At 51.9% G+C, this 26,317-nt stretch overlaps 1 protein-coding gene across 1 annotated transcript in view; it reads left to right on the top strand.

The window, feature by feature from the left end:
• Positions 1-3,405: 3,405 nt before the first annotated feature.
• The window catches only part of LOC115913109 (opioid-binding protein/cell adhesion molecule homolog), a 305,933-nt gene continuing 283,021 nt past the window's right edge, over positions 3,406-26,317 (top strand). The window contains 1 exon segment of the mRNA XM_030964997.1: positions 3,406-3,710. Within this exon segment, the coding sequence (XP_030820857.1) occupies positions 3,650-3,710 (61 nt within the window). The 5' untranslated portion in view covers positions 3,406-3,649.

Raw genomic sequence — 26,317 nt, 5'->3', positions numbered from 1 at the left:
TGCTGCTCTGCCCCCTCTCCCTGTCTGTGCAAACCTCTGCTTCACTGAAAACGTGTTATTTCCCCCAGAGACTACTCTGGTCCCAGATGTGAATATGCATTGAGACAGCTGGGGAAAAAAACCTCTGGAAATACACACAAAAATCATGTCTAAATGTGCCCAGCGGAGCAGAATGTCTCCTCTCCGATAGGGGACTGCCTGTCAAATTTAAATATGCATTTCAGATTCTCTGCTTGATATTGGAAAGCAAACAACCCCAAATATCCCAGAAAAGCTCCACCAGCTAAATACATATTTATACACCTTTTTATTATGTGTCTTGGAAATCAAACAAATGAAACAGGCCAGTGCCTGCTCGGTCCTGCAGAGCTGGTAAGCAGTGATGGATTTGTTTGGCTGATCAAAGCACATTTGTTCCCATTTTGCAGATGGGAAGGTAAAGGCAGCAAGGTACCAAAGGTCTGCTCTGAGGTCACTCTCAGAGCTGTGTTTGGCAATTCGGGTGCCAGCCTAATTGGCCAAAATATATGCAAAGAGAGCAGCTGAGTGTGTGCTGGATTTGGGTAATAATCACTGCCAGGTGAAAAAAAAAAAAAAAAAAGCAAATGGGAGAAGTGTGGTGGGAGAAAAAAAAAAGTAAGAATGTGTTGTTTTGAAACTTACCCAAATATAGCTTTTCAACTCAGAGTTTGAAAGCAGAGCAACATGTTTGTTCTGAGTCCATCAAACATTTCTGTTAATTAGAAATGATTTCTTTGTTCATTTCCTTTAGTTCCTCCAAGATAACTTTATTTCTTTTTTTGCCTTGGGCAGATTCAGAGCTCGCTGTGTGCATTTGGAGGATGAGCTGCAGCCACAGGGTTCAGCTGAGCCCCAAAGCAGCTCAGCTTCCCCTGGGGACAGATGTCCCTGTCCTGGGCTGGCCAGGAAGGATGCAGCCACAAGCCTGGCAGCCCTGGGAAATCCCAAATGTCTCTTTGCAGCTGTTTTCCCAAAATACTTGTGAAGCAAAGGATAAATTTGCTTGGTGTCATCTGTTAGGGTGTCATTTAGAGGGAAATTCAGGACAGAAATATCCCTGTCCTGAATTCTCAGAAAATCTCAGATTTCTGATCCCAGAAATCTCCCCCAGGCTGAGGGAGACACTCTGCTCACTGGTTTTTGCTCCATGTGATGATTTAGCTCTTTCAGAGGTCAAACACCATAACTTTACCCTTATTAAAGGAATGAAATCCTTAGTCATGTTTTCTTTGGTGCTTTCCTGAGGATGCAGGAGATGGGATGCCTTCAGCAGATAATGTGGGAATATGGCTGAGCTAAAAGCTTTTGAAAACTTGTGGTTTATTCATGCAGAAGAGAAAATGCAGAAGGATTAATGGTTAAAAGCCAGAGGAGTTTGTCCTGGCAGTGTGTGCTTGTCTCCCATCCCTCTCTGGGTGAGGACACCCCTTACAGAGCACAAGGATATGGCTTTGTGCTCCAACCCCACTGCTCCTGTTCCTCCCAGAGCTGCTGTATGTGGAAATAATGCCAGATAAGAGGAATGTGCATGGATGGGGATGTGCTGGTATTGAGTTGTAACAGGTGGGTGAAACAAAAGGGAAAAAAGACCAGAGGGGAGGGAATGATCAGGGGTTTGTGGGTTTGGGTGCCAGGAGGGCTCTGGCCCCAGCTCTGTGGCAGGTTGTGGGAACTGGGGTTTGTGGATCCATCGTTCTTCCAGGATTCCTGCACCCCAGTGCAGAGGGTCTCTTAGCCAGGTGCTCCCTGAGATGATGGTTTAATGGGAAAAGGAGCCTCAAGGGAAAACAATCCGGGGAAATGGGAATCCAGGGATGGTGAGAACAAGCCCAGGTAGATGAGAACAGAGACCCCAGGTGAAACCCTGGGGTGTGGGATGTGGAGGAGTGTGTGGCCACTGGTGGCAGAAAGCTGTGGTGAGTTAGCTGGAAATCCAAAGTGTTGGGCTGAAAGTTCTCTTGGGCTGGCCTGGAACTCAAAAAGAGACCTTTAACCCTGAATTAGTAGGGAAAGAGATTGTTTTGAGAAAAATGGAAGATTTAAATTTGTCCTGAAGGATTAAAAAAACCCCCACTTACAGTCTGTTTTTAACAAAGTTGCAATGAGAAATAAGAAATGTCTTTTTGGTTTTTTTGTTTTGTTTAGAAAACGTCAGAAATAAGTACTATTTGTTTTGGAAACTAACCTTTGCAACGTTTCTTTTCCTTTTTTTGGCAATGCAGCAAAGTCAAGCCCTGACAGGTGGATGCCTTGGTCTGGAGGTGGCTGTGAATGGGGGACATGGCAGGGGCAGCTGCCCAAGCCCAGGGATGCTCAGGGCTCAGCAGAGATGTGGGGATGTGCCAGGGAGGGGGCTCTGGGGGTAAGGAAGGAAACTGTGGCATCCTGGAAGAAAGGGAGACCCTGAGAAGAACTCCTTGGTATGGGATGGTATTGGGTAGGGGGTCTGCAGGGGCGGGTACCCTGAGCTCAGGGTCTTTTTGGGGCTCTGTGAGCTGCTGAAGGGAAAAAAAACATGTCTCCAGTTGGGATGCACAGGGAAGATTGCTGCCTGGTTTCAGAGATTTTGTGTGAAAAACACCCACTCATGCTAAAAAGCTTGGATTGCTCCCTGGTTTGCCTCAGCAGTAGAAGAGCTGCTGCTGCCTTCCCAACGAGGGGAGCAGAGGGCAGGGTGAGCCAAGGGGCTGGAGCCGGGGCTGCCCCACCAGCCAGCTCCAGGCTGGGGAAGAAAATAATTCCCCTTTGCAGGTGGCTGGTGCACGAGGGGCTGGTGTGAGCGTGCCTGTGTCCGTGCAGGGCTGCTCCTGCATCCCAGAGCTTCTCCCTCCATCCCAGAGCTTCTCCCTGCATCCTGGGTCTGCTCCTGCATCCCAGAGCTGTTCCCTCCATCCCCGGGCTGCTCCCTTCATCCCCGGGCTGCTCCCTCCATCCTGGAGCTGCTCTCTCCATCCCAGAGCTGCTCCCTGCATGCCGGGGCTGTTCCTGCATCCCAGGAGCTGCTCCTGCATCCTGGGGCTGCTCCTGCATTCCGAGAGCAGTTCCTGCATCCCAGAGCTGCTCCCTCCATCCCAGAGCTTCTCCCTCCATCCCAGAGCTGCTCTCTCCATCCTGGGGCTGCTCCCTCCATCCTGGGGCCGCTCCTGCATCCTGGGGCTGCTCCCTCCATCCCAGAGCTGCTCCCTCCATCCTGGGGCTGCTCCCTCCATCCTGGGGCTGCTCCCTGCATCCCGGGCCCCAGCTGGCTCCGGGAGGGATGCTCGGGGGCTCGATGCCTGCATTTAACTCTCTGGTTGCGGAGTGCAGCCCGCAGGAGAGCGGGAGTGCGTGTGTCAGTCAGCATCCAGAGCCAATGGGTGCCCGGTAGGAGGTCTGCGCTCCCGGTGCACGCACGGAGCCCGCTGCTCCTTCTGCCAGTTGTGTGCGAGTGTGCGTGCGTGTGCAAGGGGACACCAGGCACGCTGACTGCTTGCTCCCGTCTCTCCCCCTCTCTCCAGCTCGCCAACTCCGTCTCCCTCCCTCTGCTAACATTGGATTTAAACCTGCTCAGAATTCAGCGCAGACGGAAAGCAGCGGCGGCAGCAGCAGCAAGCAGAGAGCGAAGCCTCTCGCCTAGCGCAGCTCCAAGATGAACCATCCTGCCTGCTGGATCGTCTTCACGGCCACCACTGCCCTGCTCTTCATCCCAGGTAGCGCAGGAAGCTTTTTCTGGGGCGGATGGGAGGGCAGGGGCTGGCAGGGTGGGAGAGCCGAGCGGGCTTTGCGCGCAGGGAACCGGGATCCGCGCACATTGCGCACGAACGCGCGCAGGCAGGCGGGCAGGCAGCGAGTTTCCCTGCATCGGGGGATTGCCCGGTGCTCCCCCTGATTGCACAGTGCTCCCCGTGATTGCCTTGAGGGGCTCCGGAGCCGTGCTGGACCCCCAGGTGGGCACCGAGCCGCCGGTACGCGAGCGGTGCCGGCACCTGCAGCCCCCGAGCTGGGCAGGGTCTGTCCCCTCCGGCAACCTCTGCTCGAAATGATGGGCTCATGCAGGTTTTTTTCCCTTCAGAGTTGGGCACCTGCTGTGCCCTCCCTCTTCTGAGAGCTGTCGTGCTATTCCCTGCGCTGCCCGCATCCGTGCTTCCCCGATTCCTGCCAGGCAAACTCGGTGCCTTCCCCTCCAAAGTGGAAACGAGCCCCCCGCCCCAATCCAGGCACTCGGGGAGGCCGTGCCCGTGCCGCAGCCTCGCTGAACTGAGCGGGTGGCTCCCGGATCGGGGGCTGGCCTCGTCCCCCCGGCTCGAGGGGGGGATGCTGGGGGCTGCATCCAGCGCTGGCTCCGTGCTGATGCTCGCGGGGCAGCGGGCGCTGCATCCAGCGAGGGCGATGGGGGCGGAGAGCAGAGCTGAGCGCCGGGGGGAGGAAGTCACCGGCGTGTTTTTGATGCTGATGTGCACTTTTAGCAGCTGGGGAGATTATCATCCCTGTGCAAGCAGATGGGGACTGGGTGTCGAGGCTGGGATCCGATCTTAACCCAGCCGTGTGTTTTTCATGACTGCCAGGGAGGGTTCTGTTGCACCCGGGAGGGCAGAGAGAGGCACGGCTGTGATTTCAGCAGCTGAACCACGGGCTCTGAGCGGTTGGTGTGGGTGGCAAGAGGGTGAGGTTACTCATGTCACAGCTGGCAAACAGCTCTGCCCACAGCAGTGCTGAACAGGAGGGTTCTTGGGTTAGAACTTGCTTGTGGAGGCTTGTGCCATGGGACCAGCCACATCCTGGGGTCCTGTGGAGCTGTCACAGAGCAAACTGAGCAGATCAGTGGGTACAAGGCCCCCTGGCATGGGCTGGGAACCCCTCTGTGGGATGGCAGGGGGCTGGGATGTGCATCAGCACTGGGATCAGCACTGTCCCCTGGGCTGAGCTTTGGCTTTTGTGGAACAGTGGTGGAGAACCATTGGCAGCAGAGCCTCGAGCTCCTCAGCAGCACCAGAAACCAAAATGGTGCTTCTGTAGTTTAGCACATGAGCATGAGGGAGCCATGGCTGTGTGAGCTGCCTGACTTTGTGCATGTAAAGGGTTTTTTTTGAAAACAGATCTTCAGCAGGACAGGGTGGGTGTGCCTGGGGTGGGGGCAGGCGTGCCTCAGCAAGGCTGCTCTGAGTAGAGCATTGGCTCTTTCACCCTCCTGCTGGATGAGGTTCTGTGGGTTGGAATTGCAGAGAAATGGATGGAAGCAGCTGTGTGGGCCAAACGGGAGGACGTGTGACACTTGATGGGCTGTCAGAGAGATGTCCTTAAGCTGCAGGAGCTGGCAGAAACCTGACAGGGTGCATTTGCTGTTTGCCAATGCCCTGCTGCACTTTCCTCAGGGTGTGGCTGTTTGGGCCAAGGCCAAGCCACGGCCTGGGCTGGCTCTGGCCTCTGTGTGTGCCAGGGAAGGAAAAGGGCCCTTCATTTAAGCCCCTGGAAACTTGGGAGAGGCTTCTTGATCCGCACTTATGCGGTTGTAGCTTTCCCTTCTTATTTCTATTAAGCAGCAATATCTGCTTTGGCTTTGGATGTTCCCCTGAGCTAAACCAGCCCAGGACTTTGCCTGGCTGGGCTCAGCCCTTAATCCATCAAGCCAAACCCTTCTGCCTGCATTAGAGGAAGGGAAATACTCTGGGCTGCTGGTGCTTTGCCTTCTTGCCCTGGATTTGAACATCTCCAATCCTTTTTATTTGTGCCTGGCTTGCAGAGGTTGGATGCTTTCCCTCCCTGCCCAACCTGTCCCAGCAGTGATTTCAGTCATGGTTTCACTGCTGTGGGCTGGAACACGAGCCATGTTGGCAAAGTCACGGATGGCAGAGGGAAGGTGAATGGCCCCTGCTGTCCTTTGGAGCCTGCACCTTCCCAAAGTGTTTTTCTTGGGCTGTTTATTATTCACAGGCGTAAGCGCAAGGGTTTTGTGCAGGTGACTCTCCCCTGGGATGTGCAGAGGCTGTTTCTGAAGCGCAAACTCTTTTCCCTTCCGTTTTTATCCGAATCCTGCGGGAGTTTCACACGGGGTGGTTAAAGTGAGAAGGGAACCTGCTTTTAGAAGGTGTAATTAGAGTGAAGGGAAACATCACAACTTGAAGGCTCCTGCAGAAAATAGCATGGCAAAGTTATTATTAGCTGTAATAGCTTATTTGCCAGTTTTTCCTCTTTCTCCTGCTCCCACCTCTGTCTTTCCCCCCTTTCTCTCATTTTTGTTAGGAAAGATGCATTTTCCCCATTGGGTCTCGTGTCATCTCGTTACCAATTTACTCTCGTGGAATCTAAAGACACGAAAGGTTAATGCAATAATGAAACCCTGACCCCTCTGGTCATGGAGACTGTCTTGCTCTGCAGCTTTTTACTTCTTTGTAAGACAAGTTTCTATCTAAAATAATTTGGAAGCCTTAATGCTGTTGTCATCTGGGGCCTTGGGGGAGGCGGGTTCCTGGACAGGAGTTTCTCTCTGAGGTGGGAAGGATGCTGAGGGTTTTTAATGAGTCCAGCACTGCAGGATAGGGAGGTGAGTGGGTAATTTAATTGCCAAGCTGTTGGCAAATGCTTTGAACTGCCGGGCATTGTGGGTGCTGCTGGTTTGTGATGAGGGTGGGCTGTGATGGAGAATGAATTTGGGGCAGGGGGGAAATCGTTGTCTGAGCTGCAGTTACAGGGTGACATCATGGCTCTACAGGTGGCAAAAATCAATGCTCATCAGCCTCTTCAGACATTTATATCGCTGCCTTTGCAGGCTGGGGGAAATTACTTGTCGTGGCAGTGGTCAGAAAATCTGGCACTGCAGGGGGAGATGGACAATCCTGTTTTTCACTGCTCCAGGATCAAGGTGAAGCTTGTAGAGCTTGGGGTGTCCCCCAGGGTACCACTGTCACCCTTGCACCCAGGCTTTCTGCATCCTCCCAGAGACTCTGTGTGGCTTCATCCTTGCTGGGGCAGCCTGGCTTTGGTGGTGGTTGTAAAACCCATCTAAATTTACAAAACAGACATTGCAGGCATTAAAAACACCCTCCCATCCCCTCCGAAAGGGGTCCCTGCTGCAGGAGCTTGCTTTTCCTGCTGCCTGTGACATGACTGTCACCTCTCTCTGGTGGGGGATGCCAGGCTGGCGGAGGGCTGCTGATCCCTGCGACTAAGCCTGAGAATAAGTACCTGGAGCACATTAGTTCTGCTTTAGTGTCATTTCAATATGAGCAAGAGGGGCTTAAAGGGATTTTCTGTGCTCTCCCAAAGGCTGGGGATAGGTGTGGATCAGGCACTGCAACCATCAGTCTTCCAGGAGGAGTCAGGGAAGCTGGGGAAGGTGTCCCAGCAGGATGGGGTGTGAACACAAAACCAGTCTGTTCTTCTGCCTCTCCCTGAGGCTTGACCTGCAGTTTCTGTATCAGAGGGTGATTTCTCCATCTCCTGGCTCCCAGTATAGGGGGAAGGTTGGTGCTGGCCTCTTCGAGGATGCTTTAATTCTGCTGGGGAGGAGCAGCACACGCTGTCATTTCCAAGCAATGTGCGGAGAGGGAGTGTGACGGGAGAAGAGGAGGCACACACAGCTCTTGCTCCGTGCAAATCCCCCCCTATGCAAGTTCCCAGAAGAATTTGCCCTGGGGGCTGTGGGTTTCGTGGTCGGTGGCTGTGGCAGCTGCCTTTCAGGATGCCCCAGAGTGCTGAACCTTGCTTTGCATTTTCCAGCAGCTTCTCTTTGACAGCCTCTCCTTTGTGCATTCCGTGGTTGCAGACGGCCGGGTGGAGGAGCTTTTGCTGGTGCGAATCCCTGTGAAAAACTGAAAAGGGAGAGATGTTTCAAAGGCACCGATGGGAGCTCTGTGCCTTAACTGGCGCCTTTGAAAATCTTCTCCAAAGGCTTGAATATTTGGTTATGGCGAATTTTGAGCTGCATAAACAGCTGTGTTCATATTTTAGAGTTGAATATGAAATTTGGAGTTTGTGCTTTGCTTGGTAAGAAACCAGAGTCACTGAGAGGAGCTGTTGGGGTGCAGCAATGAACCCTGACAGGTTTGCGGGGGAACTGGGTACCCAGGAGGATCCTTCTGCTGCAGTCAGGTGGGGATAGAGGAAAACTTGTTGGATTTAATCTATAATCTCCTTCATGACCCTGGGGTCACCCTCAGCTTTGCAGCCCTGCCTTTCCCCTCCCCAGTCAGGCAAAGCTGGGCGCTGATCCTGAGCCCTTCTTACCTTCTGAGCATCCCCTGAGATGCTCTCAGCTGCTGGCATGTGCAGGATGGGGAGTGATTTCAGCTGTCACACTCCTCCTTTTTGTTTAAACTTAAAAATAATAACAGCTTTGCTGCAAATCTCCTTGCCTCCCAGTCATCTTTCCCTAATGAAGGCACGGTACTTATAATTACCAATGCAGCAACAGCACATAACAGAGGTGGCTTTGACACTTGCTGCTCCGTGGGTGGGTTTTTCCAGGGAGCTCCTCTTCGTTTCATGCTTAGAGGGAAGAAACACTTTCCTGCCTGCTTCTCCAAAGCTCTGGGATTGTGTTTTCACCCTCTGTGGGTGCCCAGGCAAGGTGGCTTTTCTGGTGGGAGTGGCAGAGGATGTGTCACCCTTGTGAATGGATGGACACGTGAGCCCAGGTGGGGCTCAGTGGGAGCTGGGCCATTCTCCCTCTAGTCCCAGCTTAGGTTCAGACAGCATGGCATGGCTGAGGGCAGAGGTTTGGGATGCTCAGGTACTGCAGGGACCCATCAGTGAGAGATCCACGCCCTTGGGAGGAGCTGCTTCTGGGAAGTTGAACCTGTTGCCTGTGCAGCAGAGTCACGTGCGCCAGGGACACGTGTGAGATGAGGCAAGGAAGGGGGAAAAAGAGGAGAGATATTTTTAGGTTTACTTTTCTGTGAATTCAGCGCTAGTGAAAAGTGCTGGATTGACTGCTCTGGAGACTGAAGCAAAGTGCAGGGAAGGGTAGCCCAGGAAAGCTTCCCTGTGAGCTCTGCACTTCAGGAGGGGATGGTGGGACTGGACCTCATCAGCTCAGACTGCCTGGACAGCAAAGCCGTGGGGGATGTCTGTAGTGTTGAGAAGAGCTGGTGCACTTGAGGGGTTTCCCAGTGGGTATGGGGTTCCCAGGAGGGCAGCTGGGGTTACCTGTGCTCCACATGGCTTTGTCCTACGTGATTCACCCCATGGGCTGCATTCAGCCACATGAGGACCAGCTGACCCTGCTGCAGGAGGTTTGGGCTTCCTTCTGGCACTGCCTTTTCTGCTAACCACGCTTCCCAGGCATGTGTATTCCCGTGCTTTTTTGCAGAGGATGGAAGAAGAGGTCTTCACATGGGGCTTTGGCCCTCAGAGCAGCTCCAAAGTGGTGAGACTGGGCTGAGCCAGGCTGTGCCCCATGTGTTTTCTGAGCAGTGTCCCCCTGCTGTCCCCTGCCAGCCCTTTGCCTCCTCTCTCCCAAGTGTTTACTTCTGGCTTTTGTTTCCTGGACTTGTTGCTATGCATGCAGCATGTGGAAGGAGCTCCAGCGAATATAGGCCACACTTTGATTGTTCAGCAAGCTGGAAAATGATGATTATAATTTTTGACAGAAAGGAAGGGAGGGGGAAGGAGATCTCTGGGCTTTCAAATCTGCTCTGTCATAAGCAGGATCTTGCAAGGGCCTTCTGATGACTTCTCCCGCCCCAAAGGAAATGGCGTTTGCATAGCAAGAGGGGTTAGAGGAAAAATTCCTCTCTCTGCAAGGACAAAGTGGCACTTCTTTCACCAAGCCTTCCACCTCGTGTGGCGGTCCTGTCACAGAGCATCAGCCAAATGTGGTTGGTGTTGGCCAGTAATTGACTGGGAAGCATCCAAGAGAAGCCTTGATGCTGCTAAAAAAATCCTCCTTCCTGTTAGGGCAGCACACAGGTGCATCTCTTGGATTGCAGAGGTGCTGGCAGAGCAGTGCCTGCAGTGCCAGCCCTGGGGGACATGGGTGTTGAGGCGGAAGCCAACCTGGAACTGTCTGGAAGCTCCAAAGACTTCTCCCAAAGGGGCAGCTCCGTTTGGGGCCACACCAGCAGGGGACTTGTCTCATCACAGTCCAGGCTGGCAGCAGAGTCCATGGAGATGTTGGCTCCTGCCCCTTCTCAACTCATTCCTCTGTTGGCATCACCTGCGCAGTCCTCGAAGGATCTCCCCGTTTATTTGTTTTATTTAATGGCGTTGGCTAATTTCCACTTCAATTTTTTTCCCTTTTTTTTTTCCTTTCTTTTTCTTTTTTTTTTTTTTGTGTGGTTGTTTATTTTAATGCGATCACTTCTAATGAGGCTAATGACATTTAGTCTCTGTGGCGGCGCATTTTAATTTGGTCACCGAAATGTCAGCGCACGGCAGCCTCCTCCTATCTCCCCGTGACAAAAGGCACCTCAGACAAAGGGGCCCTGTCCCCGGCTGTCCCTCGCCCTCCTTATCTCCATCCTCCCAGGGACGGGCCAGCACTTTTGGTGAAGCCACCTCCTGCCATCCCCTCCTCTGCTGGCGCCAGGGGAGCGGGTTTGGCCGCCAAGGGCTGCGAGGAGGGAAAGTGAGGGCTGCCGCAAACTCGGGATTTTCAGGCGAGCCAGCGCCACGTAATTAATCAGATGTCAAAAGCTCTCAGCAAAGTTAGCTTTGATCGGCAGGGAAATCTGTCAAATAGGTCGTTCTGCTGCCCCCGGTGCTTTTCTGTCTTGCTCTGCCCATAAGTCTACCTGGCACTTCTCCTTTCCATGGCAGAGGTGGGAACCTCCTACAGCAGGGTAGGACATTCCTGCTTGGAAAGCTGGGCCAGCTTCTCCTTGCCTGCACTAGGGCTGGTGCCATGGGCATTTCAGGGCTGGAAATGGGAAAAGGGGAGAGGGCTGGGGTGGGACTCATAGATATTTGGAGAGGTTGAGGTGCTCAGATGTTGCGTGTGAATTTGGAGAGAGCTGTGGTCCAAGCTGGGGGGTCAGGAACACCCTAAACCCCAGTACCTGTGACCCCCACCTGGTACTGGGGCCACAGGTGGCTGCACTGGAGAAGTGGAAACTTCTCTGCCTTGTGTTGTACCCAAATCTCTCAAGGTGCTGAACCTCAGAAGCCTGAGCCATTTTGCTTAAGAATGAGTCCTTTTTTCTGCAATCTGGGTCCAAATGCAGCTGAATTTGATCTGTTCTCCTTTGATCTGTTCCTCCCTCGCTATTCTATGTACCAGGAATGGGTGAAGATTAAAGTTTGCAGTTTCTGAGCAAACTAGGTTACTCATCACTGCACGATACCCAATTACCTGCTGATACCTCAGGAGTGAGAAGGTATTGATCTTGCTTGGATTTGAACTTGTTGAACCAAAGACTCTGGATATTTCAAATCCGTTGTGGAGGACGTGCCATTTCCTTCAGGAATCAAAGAGGGATGCAGGCTGTGTTTCTGCACCACATGGACTGTGGGAGGTGGGTGTCTCCTCTCTGCCACAGGGGAGATGACCAGTAAGCGATAAATAATTTTGTCTGTACCCTCCACAGTACAGAAGGAATGTAGATGTAATGACTTTTGTGATGTGCCTGGGAATATCTTAATTTTGCTGGGAAGAAGTCGTCAGAAGCTGATTTTTACCTCACATGGGTGGGTTTTCTGTGCCCTCTCTGCTCACCACTTCTTTGTGAGCACTGCAGGCTGCAGAAGTGCCTTTGATGGCATCCCCTGTGTCTGCTTTCCTCCTGTCTGTTGTGTTCCCAACCAGAAATAGCCCATCAATTCAAAAGAAACACGAAAATTCTTCCAAAATTACCTGGTGAGACGAGGCCAGGGGGCCTGGATCAAAACCTTTATTACTGAAACTCAGTGATATCAGGTCTCACTCTTACACAGTGTTTGTTTCCAGCAGATCTTAAAATAATTCACGGAGAAGAGAAATTTCATTGTACCTGTTTTTGTAGACAGGGGAGCCAAGGAATAAAGAGGGAAAATGACTTGCCCAAGGCATGTGCAGAGACAAGTGTTAAGAGACGTGTCCTTGCTGTAGCTCCAAATCTGAAGTGCGTTTTTCCTTGTGAAACAGCGGAGTTCCTGCTTTGAGAAACACAGAAGAAACAGTGTAGGATCAGTACACTGGGTGCTAAAATCCCTGTGCTGGGCTGGCAGGGAGCTGGAGCACCACCAGGCTCTTGAACCTGCACTTGGATGCCCCAGTTTGTGTCCTGGCAGGAGAGTCTGTACCACAGTTCAGGCAGTGATGTCTGGAAGTAGGAAAATGTGAATTCATGATCACCCTGGCTTTGTGAGTGGAGGAGCACCCTTTGCTCCTCTCCAGGCTGGCAGGAGGGCAGCACGTGATTGATGCCCCCTGCCCTTTCACGTTGCATCTTTGCCTGTCCTTCCCCTGGGGCTTGAGAGTGATGATCCCGGAGCTGAAAGGAGGAGACGAAGAGAGGAGAAATTCTCAAGCACGCTCTTCACTCAGCCCTCGGTCTCCAGATGGAAATGCTCTTTGGAATTTCAGGGAGAGCACACATTTGTCCCGTCAGTGCCTGCCCTGCGCTGCAGCATCCTCCGGCCGCTGCGGGGCCGAGAGCCGCTGCCTTTGCCAGCCTCTCCAGATCCTCGGGACACTTTATCTTTATAAAGTCGCAATAAGTGGACAGTATAATATATTTCACTTTTAATAAGGTGTTGCCAGTTGCACACACTCTGCAGAGCAATTAGTGTCAAAGGCGGCTAAGCAATGGCGGGGCGCCGTAATTCCGCTGTTTACCGGGCTGCAGGATTTATGGGCAGTGCTGGAGGAGCCGCGGCCACGGCTTGGCTGGAGGCACAGGAGGGGCCGTGCACTGGCTTGGAAGCCACGCTCTGAGCTGCTCCGAGTCGTGGAGCTCTTGGGAGAGAGGCAGGAATGAGCCACTGCTTTGTTTTGGTGCCCCCCACCCCAGTTCTGGGATTCCCAAAGGAGATGCCGAGCCTGCTCGGATGTACCAGCTAGAATTTTGGGCAGTTGCTCAAAATTCAGACTGAGAGGACCCCCTTGCTCTTTGGGTGTTGGCATGGGAAGCAGAGCTTTGCCATGTGATGTTTTCCTCATCAAGGAAGTGAATAACAAAATCACAGAATGGATTGGGTTGGAAGGGACCTTAAAGATCATCTCATCCCACATCCTTGCCTTGGGCAGGAATATCTTTCACTAGGCCAGGTTGCCTGGCCTTGAACATCTCCACGGATGGGGAGAAGTCTGGAGAAGTCTGGATTAAAGGCAGCCCCTGGGCTTGGTTAGCACATGGGCATTGTGCTGATGGTCTGACCAGTCGGGTGAAGACAGGACAGGAGAGGGGAATTTTCAGGTCTGGGGGAGGCTTTTTTGCATCCTTACATCTCATGAGGTACATGGAAGTATCCAGAGATGGTGGGGGACCCTACTCAGTGGTTCTGCTTCTCATAAGAGTAACCCCATTTTCTCTCCTGGGCATCTAGGACTTCTTACTTCAGCTTTTTAAAATTTTTTTTAGCATCAGGGCATGTTGGGTAAAGAGTTTCAGTGAGCTCAGCTCAGGGAAGTGCTTATCCCTGCCTCCTTCCCATGAACTGAACATTCCTGCTTTTGTCTGGGGACTCTCTGATCATCACAGGCTGTACTGTGCAGTTTCTGTAAAGTCAGTCCATGTGCAGATCTCACTGCTGAGGCTGTCAGGCAGCTCCACCATCCTGCCAGAGCCCTCCTACCCACATCTGACCAGGCTCATCCTGCCACTCATGTTTCCAGAGGCTTGACCTACAGTCCTTGGCTTTGTGGGAGGACAGAAAGTGGTGTCACACCCCGAGCGGGGTGGAGGGAGGTGCCGCTGTTCCTAATGGCTGGATTGGGCTGCAGATGCTGCAGAATCAATCCAGCCAGGATCTGCTGCTGGGAGGCAAACTCAGTTTGTGTCAGATGTGTGGGATGTGATTCCGAGGGTCTGGAATCAGCCCTGTGGGGACTGCACACACACACACACACGCAGCCACTAACGAGCGGGGCGCGTGCCAGGGATGCAGCGCTGGGTTCTGCATCCCTCATCTCCAGCTGCCATCAGCTCTGCACACCTGAACCTGCCCCTCTCCTGCCATTTGCCACCCCAGCCCCGGGGGATGCCTTCACTCCTGGAGGGATCAGCCTCCGAATTTGGTTTTTAGAGCCAGCACAGTTGATATTGCTGAGCCCATGCCCCTGCCCGCTCCCCCTTCCCCACCCACTGATTCTCAGTTCAATAAAGTCCCATTTTCTTGGGTTTGTTCTCCGAATTGAAAGCCTTCCATTTTCACACCTCTGTAATTGGTGCTATCTGTTGAGAGAAACTCTGCAACTCCAGCCAGCCAGGGTCAGGAGGAGCTGAATTGAATTAAAAGGAGCAGAAATTGGTTCGAGGTGGGCAGAGGGCCGCAGGGAGAACTATGCAATTTCTCTCCTCAGGGCTCCTGATGAGCAGAGCAAGCAGCAGCTTCCCATCTCTGCCTGTGGGGGGCTGACACTGGCCCACCCACACCTTAATCTGCACACTGAGGTGGGCATCTCTCAATTGAAAACAAGGAAATGAAACCCAGCATCTCCTCCTTTTATCTGGCCAGCAGGCCAGGGCTCTGCTCCTCTGGCTCCTTGGCCAGGATGCTGACAACTGTCACTGAAATGACCTTGCTGTGATTAAATACAGCTAGAAGTGATGTTTTTAATAAAAAACTAAAGCAGTGATACAAGCTGATGGCTGGGAGATTTGAGGTGCTGTGTGTTAATCCTACCTGTATCTCAACCCCAGATTGAAAACTCCTTGTGCTGTTGGACTGAGTTAAGGGCGAGCATCCTGGCCTTTGGATCATGGCTCCCCAGCTCAGTTTCTGCTGGCTTAGGCTGGTGTAAAACCGCAGCAACTTCAGCCAAAGCCAGTGGATTTATAGCCCCGTGGTAAAGCTGAGGATGGAGAGTATGCTGGGAAGTGCCAGGTCTGGAGTTGTCTTAGGGGAATAGATGTGATGCTTACAGCTCTTAAGGAGCTGCTTGGAAATTTTCCCACATTTTTTTTTTCCCAATGAAAAATGGTTTTTTTGTTATCTTCACTCACAGAGTGTAGGAGCACTCTTTGCTTGGCTCTGGGAAGCTTGCTTATCTTGAGGATGCTGTTTCTAGGAGCAGGAGGAGACCCATTTGAGGAACGGAGTGCTGTGACCTCTGATCCCCGTGCTGCCCTTTTCCCTCAGCCCACACAGAGTTCTTCTTCTTCAGGCCAGGCTGGGCTGGTTTTCTCTTTTGTAGCTCTTCTAGTGAGTGTACAATTAGTTTTTATAAGGGATTTGGCCCCAGGTCTTCCCCAGCCCAGCTAAATGTCCTTGGCTTTTCAGAACCAGAGCCTCTCTTGCTTTGGTGCTGGCTTGGTGAGCACTCAGAGTAGAGTGGCTCCAACAGGACAGCGCAGAGAGGGGGAGATATTTCAAATGGTGAAATTTCAGGCAACAAGGGAGCAATTTTCCACCCACTTCTGAGCTGGAGCGGAGCCCTTCCAGTCTCCCTTTCTGTTGCTCCCCAGCTGGGCTGGCACCAGGGATGTGCCATTTATTGGAGGCAGTGAGAAGGCACGTGGCCAAGGTAGCCTTGGAGGATGCCAAGCGTGCTGCCCTGCCTGCCCAGCTGTTTGGAGGATATCCCCAGCCCCATTTCTGCCCCCAGGGGACTCGGTGCTCGTGGCCTTGCTGTCCCCTGCTCCTGTCCCCAGGCAGCAGAGGGGACAGTGGCACAGCTGGAGCTGGCAGAGCGCCCTGGGCCCCTGCTCTGCCTCTCTTGTAATTTATACAAGCGCAGGCCGATGTTCCCTTTTAAATTGACAAAGGCAGAGACTGGAGCCCGGGAAGCCCTCTGACCCCGGAGCCCTGGTCCATGAAAATTACAGGCGCTGTACAGCGCGTTTCCTCTTGATGTACTTGCAGTGGGGAGATGCTGGTTAATTTGCCAGGACTCAGAGGTGACCCGGGTTTAATAAAGAGGATTAATGGATTTGAGCTAAAGGTCTCGGCTGTTTGGAGCTGATAGCCTTCTCCTTCGAAGACACTCTGGCAAGGCACGGCTCAGCCTCCTGCGGGGAGAGGTGGGGGCAGCTCTGCTGGAGGAGCACTGCCTGCGAGCAGGGCATTGCCTCGGGGTTAATTAGCAAAGCCAGGTGCCCTGGCCCACCTCCCCGGGCTGGGCAGTGCTGCTGTGAGGCTGCCAGCCTGCCCTGGGTCCTGCCTGTCGCTGCTCCAGCAGAGCAAGGAGGCTGGTGCTGCCCTGGGATGTCCCCTTCCCACCTCTGGGACATGTGTGCCACCCCTTAGGAGGGGACATGACCAGGTGAAAGGCATGACAGCAGGGGCACAGAGCTTGTGCAATGCCTTCTGCTCCAGTTTTGGGATTGGATGCTGAATTTGGGCTCAGACCCCTTGTTTCAGCAGCTTTCCCCGTGGATGGGTTAGGATGGCAGTACCCTCCAACCAGTGGATGCCAACGGCAGTGCTGACCTTACTGAGAGGAGTTTGTGCTTTGTACCAAGTCCAGGGATGGCATGGTCACACCAGCAGACCCTACAGTGCTGGGCAGCTGGGGAGCAGCAGAGGAGGTGGATTGGCTCAGGGCTGGACCCCTGAGCGGTGTCACAGCTGGGTGTAGGGATTGATGGAGGGTGCAGAGGGAGTTTCTCACCTGGAGGATGCACATGTGAGGTGTGAGTGGTGACAGGGCTGTAGGGGACAGGAGCAGCCTGAGGACAGTTTGTCTCAGCACAGCCACGCTGCTCTGCCCCCTGGAGTCCCCCTGTTCCCACAAGGGTTAAGGACAGTCGTGTGGCAAGGATGGCAGGAGTGATTGGCTGCCAGGGGCTGTGATGGGGAAGAGGCTGAGCTGAGCTGCTGCCATACCCCCCTGCTCTGCCTTCCCACTTAATGTTCCCAGCATGCAGAGAGCAATGAATTCCCCGTAGCGTCCCGCTCCCTGGCCCTGGAGTCTCTGGCGATATTCCCGTAATAAGTGAGGGGAGTACTTTGGACAGGAGCAGCCAGGGACTGGGCCAGTTTCCCTGCCGGGAAAATGCATGCACGATCAATGCAATCAACTTACCCTTCAGGTCCTTTTTGGGTTGGATGGAAGAGATGCTCTGACTGAAACCCATTTATTGAGTAGAGAAGGTGCAATGGAATTACAAGCTGTAGCTTTTATCAGCTCCTGGCTTCTGCCTTGTCTTTACCTTATCCAACAGAATGCTGAGTGTTATGAAGCATTATTCTCTTAAAACCCCATTACTCCTCATTTCAGAGGGGTGTGGAAGCACTCAGTGATTCATCCTTTGCCAGCTACAGGTGGAAGTGTTCAACAGGAGGTCCTGGCATGGAGCTGAGTCCTATTTAAAGTATTATTTATCCCTCTAGGGCTGGGCACTGACCTCTCTTAGCTCTCTTGCTCACCAGGGAATTCCAAGTGAACAATTCCCTCACAGAGCTGAGCATCAAGTCAGAGCCAAAACCATTTGTGTTCCTCCCAGTGCATCCCACAGCTCTTTAGGACAGGAAAGGAAGGTATTTAATGGAAGTATCACGGAAAAATTAAGTCCAGGAGCTGGAATGGATGATTCAGCAAGTGCACTTAAGGGTGATGCCCTGTTATAATGGATATAGTGGAAACCCTGGAGGGAATTTGTAGAGATGTCCATGGCTGCACAAACTCTGAACATCATTGGGAATGAGGTCAAATTTTGCCCATCTGTGCACACATTTTGGTCACTTTGGGCTGATGCTGGCAGTATTTTTTTGTCTGGATAGTGCATGACTCGTGGGGGATTTCTCCCTCTATAAACAAGCCTATTTTCGAGTAGCTGCTGAAATGGAAAAAAGGAAAAACAACCCCAGAAATTGTGAGTTTGCTGTCATTTAATCTCTTTAAACCATCCACCACAGAGGTCAGGGCAAGAGCCTGTCAGGCAAATAATCTTTAATGCTCACAGGCGGCCAGGACTGGGGTTTATTTCACTCCAGCTTCCTCCAGCAAGAAGCATCACCTGCATGCCATCCTCTTCCTCAGGCACCATGCACCAGGCTCCTGGCATGCTGTGTCTCTGCCTGCCATGGTGTCCCTGAGTGGTCTGGTCAATGGCCCTGTGCTGCTTCTGTGAATCTGAGTGGCTGGGAACTGAATTTAGCCGAGCTGTAGCTGGGCAAAGAGTCTGTTTTGGTCGGTGCTGGGCACTGCCGGCACAGAGAGTGCAGCGCCCCAGTCCTGCAGCTGCTTCCAAGGCTGCATCCCAGGAATGCCCTGGCTCTGGATGCAGAGAGATGGAATGCAGAGAGCTGGGATGCAAAGGCTCTGCATGCAGAGAGATGGGATGCAGAAAGTCGGGATGCAAAGGCTCTGGATGCAGAGAGATGGGATGCAGAGAGCTGGGATGCAAAGGCTCTGGATGCAGAGAGATGGGATGCAGAAAGTCGGGATGCAAAGGCTCTGGATGCAGAGAGCCAGGGTGCAGAGAGCCAGGGAGCAAAGGCTCTAGGTGCAAAGAACTGGGATGCAGAGAGCTGGGACGCAAAGGCTCTGGATGCAAAGAGCCACTTTGATCTGGATGCGGAGAGCTGGGATGCAGAGAGCTGGGATGCAAAGAGCCACTTTGCTCTGGATGCAGAGAGCTGGGGTGCAAAGGCTCTGGATGCAGAGAGTTGGGATGCAGAGAGCCGGGATGCAAAGGCTCTGGATGCAAAGGCTCTGCATGCAAAGGCTCTGGATGCAAAGAGCCACTTTGATGTGGATGCAGAGAGCCGGGATGCAAAGGCTCTGGATGCAAAGGCTCTGCATGCAAAGGCTCTGCATGCAAAGAGCCACTTTGCAGTCAGGTCAGGCTCTTTCCACTCTCCTCGCCAAGGACCTGGGGGTGCCTCAGCGGGGTCCCCCCTCTGCAGCGGGGCCTCGCAAATGAGCGCGGCCGCGCCGGGGCTGCTGCCTGAATGCATTCAGCCGGCATTGTCTTCCCTGCGCTCCGCTCCGCCTGGAATGCATCCCTGGGATGGCCATGTATTATTTAGCTCGGCGCTGGAGATGCTGTTTTCGGGAAGGAGCCGGGCAGAGCATCCCCCAGCCCCGGGTGTTGCCTGGCAAGCGAGCAGAGCATCTCCACGGTCCGACCCTCCAGCCCTGTGCTGCTTTTCCCGGGAGAGCTCTCATCCCGGGCAGCAGACCTAGCGCGAAATTGCTGCTCACCCCTGCAGCAGGAGATTTAATTATCATTAGCTGAGCTTGCACAGCTCCACGTGCTGTCGTGCAGCTGCAAGTTTAGCTGGGCTTTTTAAAAATCCAGCTGCAATATATTTAATTTTTCCCCCCCTCCCTTTTTTTTCCTCCTGTGTTTTTATTCTTTGCCTCGCACAAAAGCTTTGCTTTTTATGTTTTGGGTCAATTTGGCAGCCTCTGAGCATAGTGCATGCCCAGAAAGGGCAGAAAATTAGTATTTCAAGGATTGCAGCCAGGCAGAGCAACCTGTGGGCAGGTTTAAAATATGCAGGTCCCGTTTCCAGGGATTGAGCAGTTTTTGCAGGATTCGATGTTTATTTTACACCTTATCAATTTACGCTAGGGGAAAAGAAAAAAAAAAGTGCTAAGAATGTCCCCTTTTTCTTGGGAACAGGAGTCAGGGTCATGGTAGGTGTGAGAGGAAGGAGAGAGATCCCCAGGGAATTTCCCCCTGTGGGCTGGAAAAGTCAAACTCCCTGAATTGCCCAAGATTTCAATCTTTTTTTAAAAAAGACTCTGACTACCTGTGCAATGAGTTCATAAAACTCAGCGCAATCTTCCACGAAACGACTGCTTTTTAGGAGAACTTTCTTTCCATCAGCATTTCTGCAAAACTCTTTTTTTAATGCCAAATTGGGATTTTTTTTTTCACTAAAATTTCCCCTTTTCTGGGAAGTCCTGGTCAAATCCCCATTCTGTGTGCCAAATTCTTGGCATGGTGACCTTTCCCCATGACTTTTCCCATCCCTGCCCTACCCAGCCCTGGAAGCCACTTTCCCCCCCCCATTGCCAATAAAGGCAAACAAAAATTAAATCTATAATTATCATTACTAATTCCACTTAATTAGTCACAAGCCAGCAGCCAAATTGGCTTTCTCATAATTATCAGATAAGCAGTAAGCACATCTCATAGATTATAATTAACACTGCTTAATTAAAATCTAATATACATACACCCTTTCCTCAACATATGCCTAATTGGGTTCACAAACAGAGGGGGTGTGAAGCCCCCATCCCTGTTACTCCCCCAAAGATTTGTTGGATGCCACTTTTGTGTTAAGTTGGTGGCACGTGGGATGTTCTTCCTGTGCTTTCCAACACCGTGGCTCCAAAAAAAAGAGTCCCTGGTTCACAGTGAACTCACACAAGATGCTGTCCCCACTTCACTATTTTTTCTTATTATTGTTATTGCTCCAGCTGTGACCTCTCCATAATCCCCTGTCGAGGCTGGGCTCTGCAATAATAAAGCAGCTTGAATAAATTACACTTTCAAAGGCGAAGGCCGGATTTTGGTGCAGAGCTCTGGAAATTGATGTCTCTCTTATTCCTTCTTTTCCTGAGCAGAGCTGGGAGACACTCTGGGGCTGCAGTGAGGCTTTTTGTGTGGAGGGAAACTCTCGAACTTGTTTGCACCTTGGCTGCTCATTGATACCTCACTGAAACCTCATTGATACCTCACTGAAACCTCACTGATACCTCACTGAAATCTCATTGATGCTTCACTGAAATGCCATTGATACCTCACTAAAACCTCATTAATACCTCACTGAAACGTCATTGATACCTCACTGATACCTCATTGATACCTCACTGAAATCTCATTGATATCTCACCAAAATCTCATTGATACCTCACTGAAATCTCATTGATACCTCACTGATACCTCATTGATACCTCACTGAAATCTCATTGATATCTCACCAAAATCTCATTGATACCTCACTGAAATCTCATTGATACCTCACTGAAATCTCATTGATATCTCACCAAAATCTCATTGATACCTCACTGAAATCTCATTGATACCTCACCGAAATGCTCCGGGTGCCACAGCAGGGATGGCAGGGAGGCCCTTGGTCCCCTCCATGGCTTGGTTGAAGGGTTGATGCTCACAGGTGAGAGCCCACACTATGTTTTATGTGCTGGGGGGGTTTTTAGCTCCTCTTTCCCTGGATTTGGTGGAGGGGCCACTCCGGTGGATGAGGAACCGGGGTCTGAACCAGCACAGGCATCATAAGGGGCCACCAAAGCTTTGGTGCCCCCTTTGCAGGTGGCCTCACTTGTGAGCAGGGCACTGGCTGCCAGCACAGCTGCCACGGGCTGACCTTGGGGCAATAATTACATTGTGTTCCAGGTAGCTCTGCTCCCATTCCCAGATAAATTCTCGCCCGTTTGGCTGCCTGAGAGAAGCAGAAACTCCTGATAGTGCTGATTATTAATGAGATCATTTGCCTGCCAGTTTTTTGCTGAGCTCATATCTGACTGGGGAGTTGATTCACCGTGGGAGATTTACAAAATGTGATTTCTGTCTCAGAGATGCTGAGCTGAGCTCCTTTAGCCAGGATGGAGGGAGCTCCTTCTCTGGGATTTAGTCCTGGCCAGGGCTCCTGGCTGCACTGCCAGGGCTGGAGACCCTCAGGGCAGGGATGGGGCATTTTTAACACCAGTCCTTGGGGATCAGAGGCTTCCATGTCTGGAGAGTGGTGGCAGTGGGTGATGCCAGGGCACCCCGGCATTCTGTGATGTCAGCTTGTCTCCAAAGGCTTTCAATGCGGTGGAAGGGAAAGGCTTGGCACGTGTTCCAGCGTCGGGGGAGGATTTGCGGATTAGAGATGTGTAATTGTATGTAGTGCATGACAAAACAAAATAAGTGGCAAAAAGAACTCAGTCGTATTAGGAATTCAAAGCGAGCGTTAAGCTTTTCTACATTAAGGGAGGGGAAAAAAATGGCCAGGAAAATGCACGAGGCAAAATCCCCTTTGCTCTCCACACTGAGGCACAGCCTGGCTGCTGTGGGATGAGGGATGCTCGCCATCCACGGGAGACAGGGGCCAACCACTCCTGAAAACTTTTCCCTCCCAGCTGCCAGCCTTGGCTGGATTTGCTGGCCGGAGAGAGATGTGCATTTGGAAAATGAAGGCAGAACAGAGCTGGGGCTGCCTGGCTGGTTTTCCTGGTGGTGCTGGAGTGCCATGCAAGAGCCAGGTCCTCTGGGCTGTGGTGGTGGCTGAGCCCCCTCTCCACCCTGTCCCCGTGCCCACAGCATCTCCACAGCTTCTGCTCGTGCGAGGCAGCTGGAAGCTTTTGTCCATGGGGATTTCTCACCATCATAAGATCTTCCCAGATTAAGTAAATAATTTCACATTAGCTTAATTAAGTCTAATAGACTCATTAGTTCACTCTTTGCGCGCATTCCCGAGGGAGGATGGCCAGGAACCGTGAAGAGTTGATGCGGAGAAATCCTGTGGCATCTTAAAGGCAGGAGCCAGCTGTGGGAGCGCTGCTGCTGGGTCAGGGTTGGCTCTGTGAGGTTCAGGAATTAAAAATTCACATCCTCATGGTGGCTTGAATCACAGGTAGGTCTTTCCTGTCCAAAATGCTGCTGGGTTTTGGGCTGGCTGGTGGCTCAGGGGTGGCTGTGAAGGTGGGTGCAGTGTCACAAGCAGGAACATGGTCCAGAGCATCCTCTGGTGCCACAACTGCTTCCACAAGCAGGAACATGGTCCCAGACCATCCTCTGGTGCCACAACTGCTTCCACAAGCAGGAACATGGTCCCAGACCATCCTCTGGTGCCACAACTGCTTCCACAAGCAGGAACATGGTCCAGAGCATCCTCTGGTGCCACAACTGCTTCCACACGCAGGAACATGGTCCAGAGCATCCTCTGGTGCCACAACTGCTTCCACACGCAGGAACATGGTCCAGAGCATCCCCTGGTGCCACAACTGCTTCCACAAGCAGGAACATGGTCCAGAGCATCCCCTGGTGCCACAACTGCTTCCACAAGCAGGAACATGGTCCAGAGCATCCCCTGGTGCCACAATTGCCTCCGTGTGCTTGGGAATATGTTGCCCTGCTTGGAACAGGGTGGTTCCACCAGACCAATCTGGCAGTGCCACAAGGGCACACTTTGGAGTGAGTTTTTTGGTGCTTTTGCAGTATTTTTTCTTCCTTCTCCCACTACCAGGAGGTTTCTGAGCCCACCGTGCTCAGGAGGGTGGAGAAGAGCAAGGGCTCCTGATTCAGTGGCAGGGCTGGGATGGTCCTTTTGGCTGCTGTGTGGGATGGCAGGAGTGGCTCCTGGGTGGTGATGTGGGACATGGAGAGATCCATGGTGGGGGACAGATGTTGAGCAGAGCAGCAGGTGTGTGGGGGAAAAAAGGCTGTGGCTGCTGGCTGCCCTGGGCAGAAGGTGATGGGGAAGGGAAGGGCTGATGGAAGCTGAAATCTGTGTGTGTGCAGGTGCTGCCAGGGTGGGAATGTGTCTGTTTGCAGCAGGGGGAGATTTTGGCTTTTCTCTTACCTGCGGGTGTGTGGTACTGAATTATACCGCAGTGTACAGGGCATTTTTATGATGCATTTTAAAGTTACATCAAGGGCATTGAGAGCATATGGGTAGGTGACCTCTTTTTTGCATTTGCATAAATCTAAATAAATAAAATAAAATTGAGAGCGGGAGGCAGGGACCTGCAGATCTCTTCATTCCGGTGGCGTGTTCCCATCTCCCGCACACAGTGCTGAGGAGCAGAAAGCACAGAAGCCCGAGGTAGACATCTGGTTTCCCTTTCACAAGTGTTGCCTGTTCTTTATTTATAAAGAAATTATTGTATTTAAAGCCAATACTCATCTCTTGTACCAGCAGAGAGCAGAGAGAGATGGATAGATTAGAGGGAAGTGGGTTGTGCATATAAATGGGGGTTAATTTGCTGACTCTTTGGAGAAGTGAAACCTGTCTGAGAGCTCCCGGGTTTGGAGGTTCCTGGAGGTGTTTTTGATTTCAAAAGCAGCGTGAGAGGAGCCAGTCCTGGCCAGGGGGATGCTGAATTACAGCGTGCTGGGTACCATCCTCATCCCTGCATGGCAGAGGGGCAGGATGGAGGGAGAAGGGAGAGCCAACAGCATCCCCCAGGCATCGGAGGGGATAAAATCTCTCTCCTTGTGGCTTTGGGACTTGTCCCTCCACATCCCACCCACAGCATTTCTCTTTGCCTCGCTCCATCTGGGCAGCAGGACTTGGTGCTGGCCGTGCAACAGCTCCAGCAGGGATGGGAATGGGAAAAGAATAGATTGAAACGCTAAATATACCCAGCAGGAACCAGCTGGAGCCGGTGGAAACCTCAAACGTGCACATAGAGAGGAAGAACACAATGTTTCATTTGTTTTGTTTTATTTCACAAGAAAAATCTTCACAGCCCAAACTGTCACTTTGGAAGTAATTTGTGGCTGAGGATTTCAACACCCACTCCAATGATATTTTATTCTGACCCTAAACAAAATCAATAGCTTTTTTTTTTCCCTCCTCCTTTTTCTTCTTCCTTGAGAAAACAGTATTTTTCAGCTCAGTGGAAGAAGAAAATAGATTCTGCCCAGTGTTGTTAAAAAGATATTATAACCAGTGTCTCTGGAAGTGTAAAAAGTACATGATCTAATATGTCTGAAGCAATTTTGAAAGGCTGCTTTATTTAGGATAATGGAGAAGCAGCAGTAAACCTCATAATCTTCCCGGATAAGGAGTCCAGCAGGAGGGATCTGAGCTGCAGCGTTGTGCCCTGGCTGCTTTTTTTCCACCTGTCAGAGCCAGGGTTGAATGCTGGATGAAGCCCAGTGAGGTGGTGGAACCCTGCAGCAGCCAGGGAGAGGGGGGGGGGTTCATATTTTAAGTCTGTAAAGCCCCTGAATATGAGAGAGAGGCTCTGAGATTCAGGAGCATCCCTGGGAGGGTTTAGGACAGCAGGGGTGCTGGTCAGGGGTGTCTCTGGCACTGCTGCTCTGTCTTTTCATGTTCCCAACCTCTGAAAGCAGAGAAGCCTTCAGCAATATTGTCCCCATCGGTTGCCCTCCTCGGGAATTACAGAAAATCTTGTTTGTCAGAAGGGAGGCAAAAAGGAAAAAAAAAAATAAAGAGGAGTCTGATGAATTTTAAAATAAATTATAAATTATTTTTTTAATAAATTATGAATACATTTTCTCTGTCAGGATTTGAGGCTCTCTGCTCTGATCAAAAAGTTTCTGAGTGTGTTCTCTCCCCACTTAGTCAAATGTAGATGTGTGCATTTCTGCTCCTGATTTTATTTTATTTTATTTTGATGAATTTTTTACTCCAACAACAACAAATACTTTGTTTGTTCTTGACGGGCACCGGGGGAGAAAACTTCTGAAACGCTGCTCAAACACTTCACTTGCAATCAGGGTGAGCACTCTGAGGATGCTCTGAGCCTCCCCAGCCCCTCCGGTGCTTGGGAGAGGGAGAGGCAGCAGGAGAAGGGGGTGGAGGATCAGGGAGGGTGGATGGAGCTGGAGCAAGGTGGGCTTGGTGTGCATCACCAGCCCCAATGGCACAGAGGTTGCTTGTGGTTTGGAAACAGTTCTTTGAAGGGCTTTCCAAAAGTCTAAATGCTTTGGAGGAATGAGATGCAGCGAGTGATGCACTTCCCTGCATGGTTAGCATCCGCCTTGTCTTGGTTTGAACAGACAGGTGTCTGCTAAGGAAGGCAGGAGCCTCCCCTGAAATGGAAAATGTGAACCCCCTCCCTCCGAATTATTATAATTTTGAAATTAAGGGACTCTCATGCAAAGATATGGGAGTAGGAATAACAGTTCTTTACTTGGAAAAAACCCCTAAAAATACAATGCAATAGTACAAAAATAAAAACCACTGCCATAGTCAGACCATGCCCTGCCCCCTGTGTGTCAGGGGGTGGCACAGCCCCATCCCATGGGGGCTCAGCCCTCCTGCAGTGCCAGCTGTGCTGCTGCTGGAGCAGGGATCCTGCACAAGGGGGGAGTTTTCCTCTGCAGCTCCAGGGCTGCTGCAGATGGGCCTGGGCTCCCTCTGGCAATGCAGGGCAGCAGAAAGCTGCTCCTCTGGCAATGCAGTGGGCAAAGGCTGCTGAGGTGTCCCAAACCTCAGATTGTATCCAGGTAGGAATGCTTGGCTCCTCCCCTGGGCGGAGCATCTCCCCATGGGATGATGGAATTTGATCAGCCCTGCAGGGACACTCACTGGCCATGGACAGAAGAGAATTAATAATTAATGGCCCATGAACAGCAGAGATCTCCTG

Source organism: Camarhynchus parvulus, chromosome 24 (assembly GCF_901933205.1).
Source record: "Camarhynchus parvulus chromosome 24, STF_HiC, whole genome shotgun sequence".
Classification (NCBI taxonomy): domain Eukaryota; kingdom Metazoa; phylum Chordata; class Aves; order Passeriformes; family Thraupidae; genus Camarhynchus; species Camarhynchus parvulus.
This window is presented reverse-complemented; position numbering and strand designations above follow the sequence as displayed.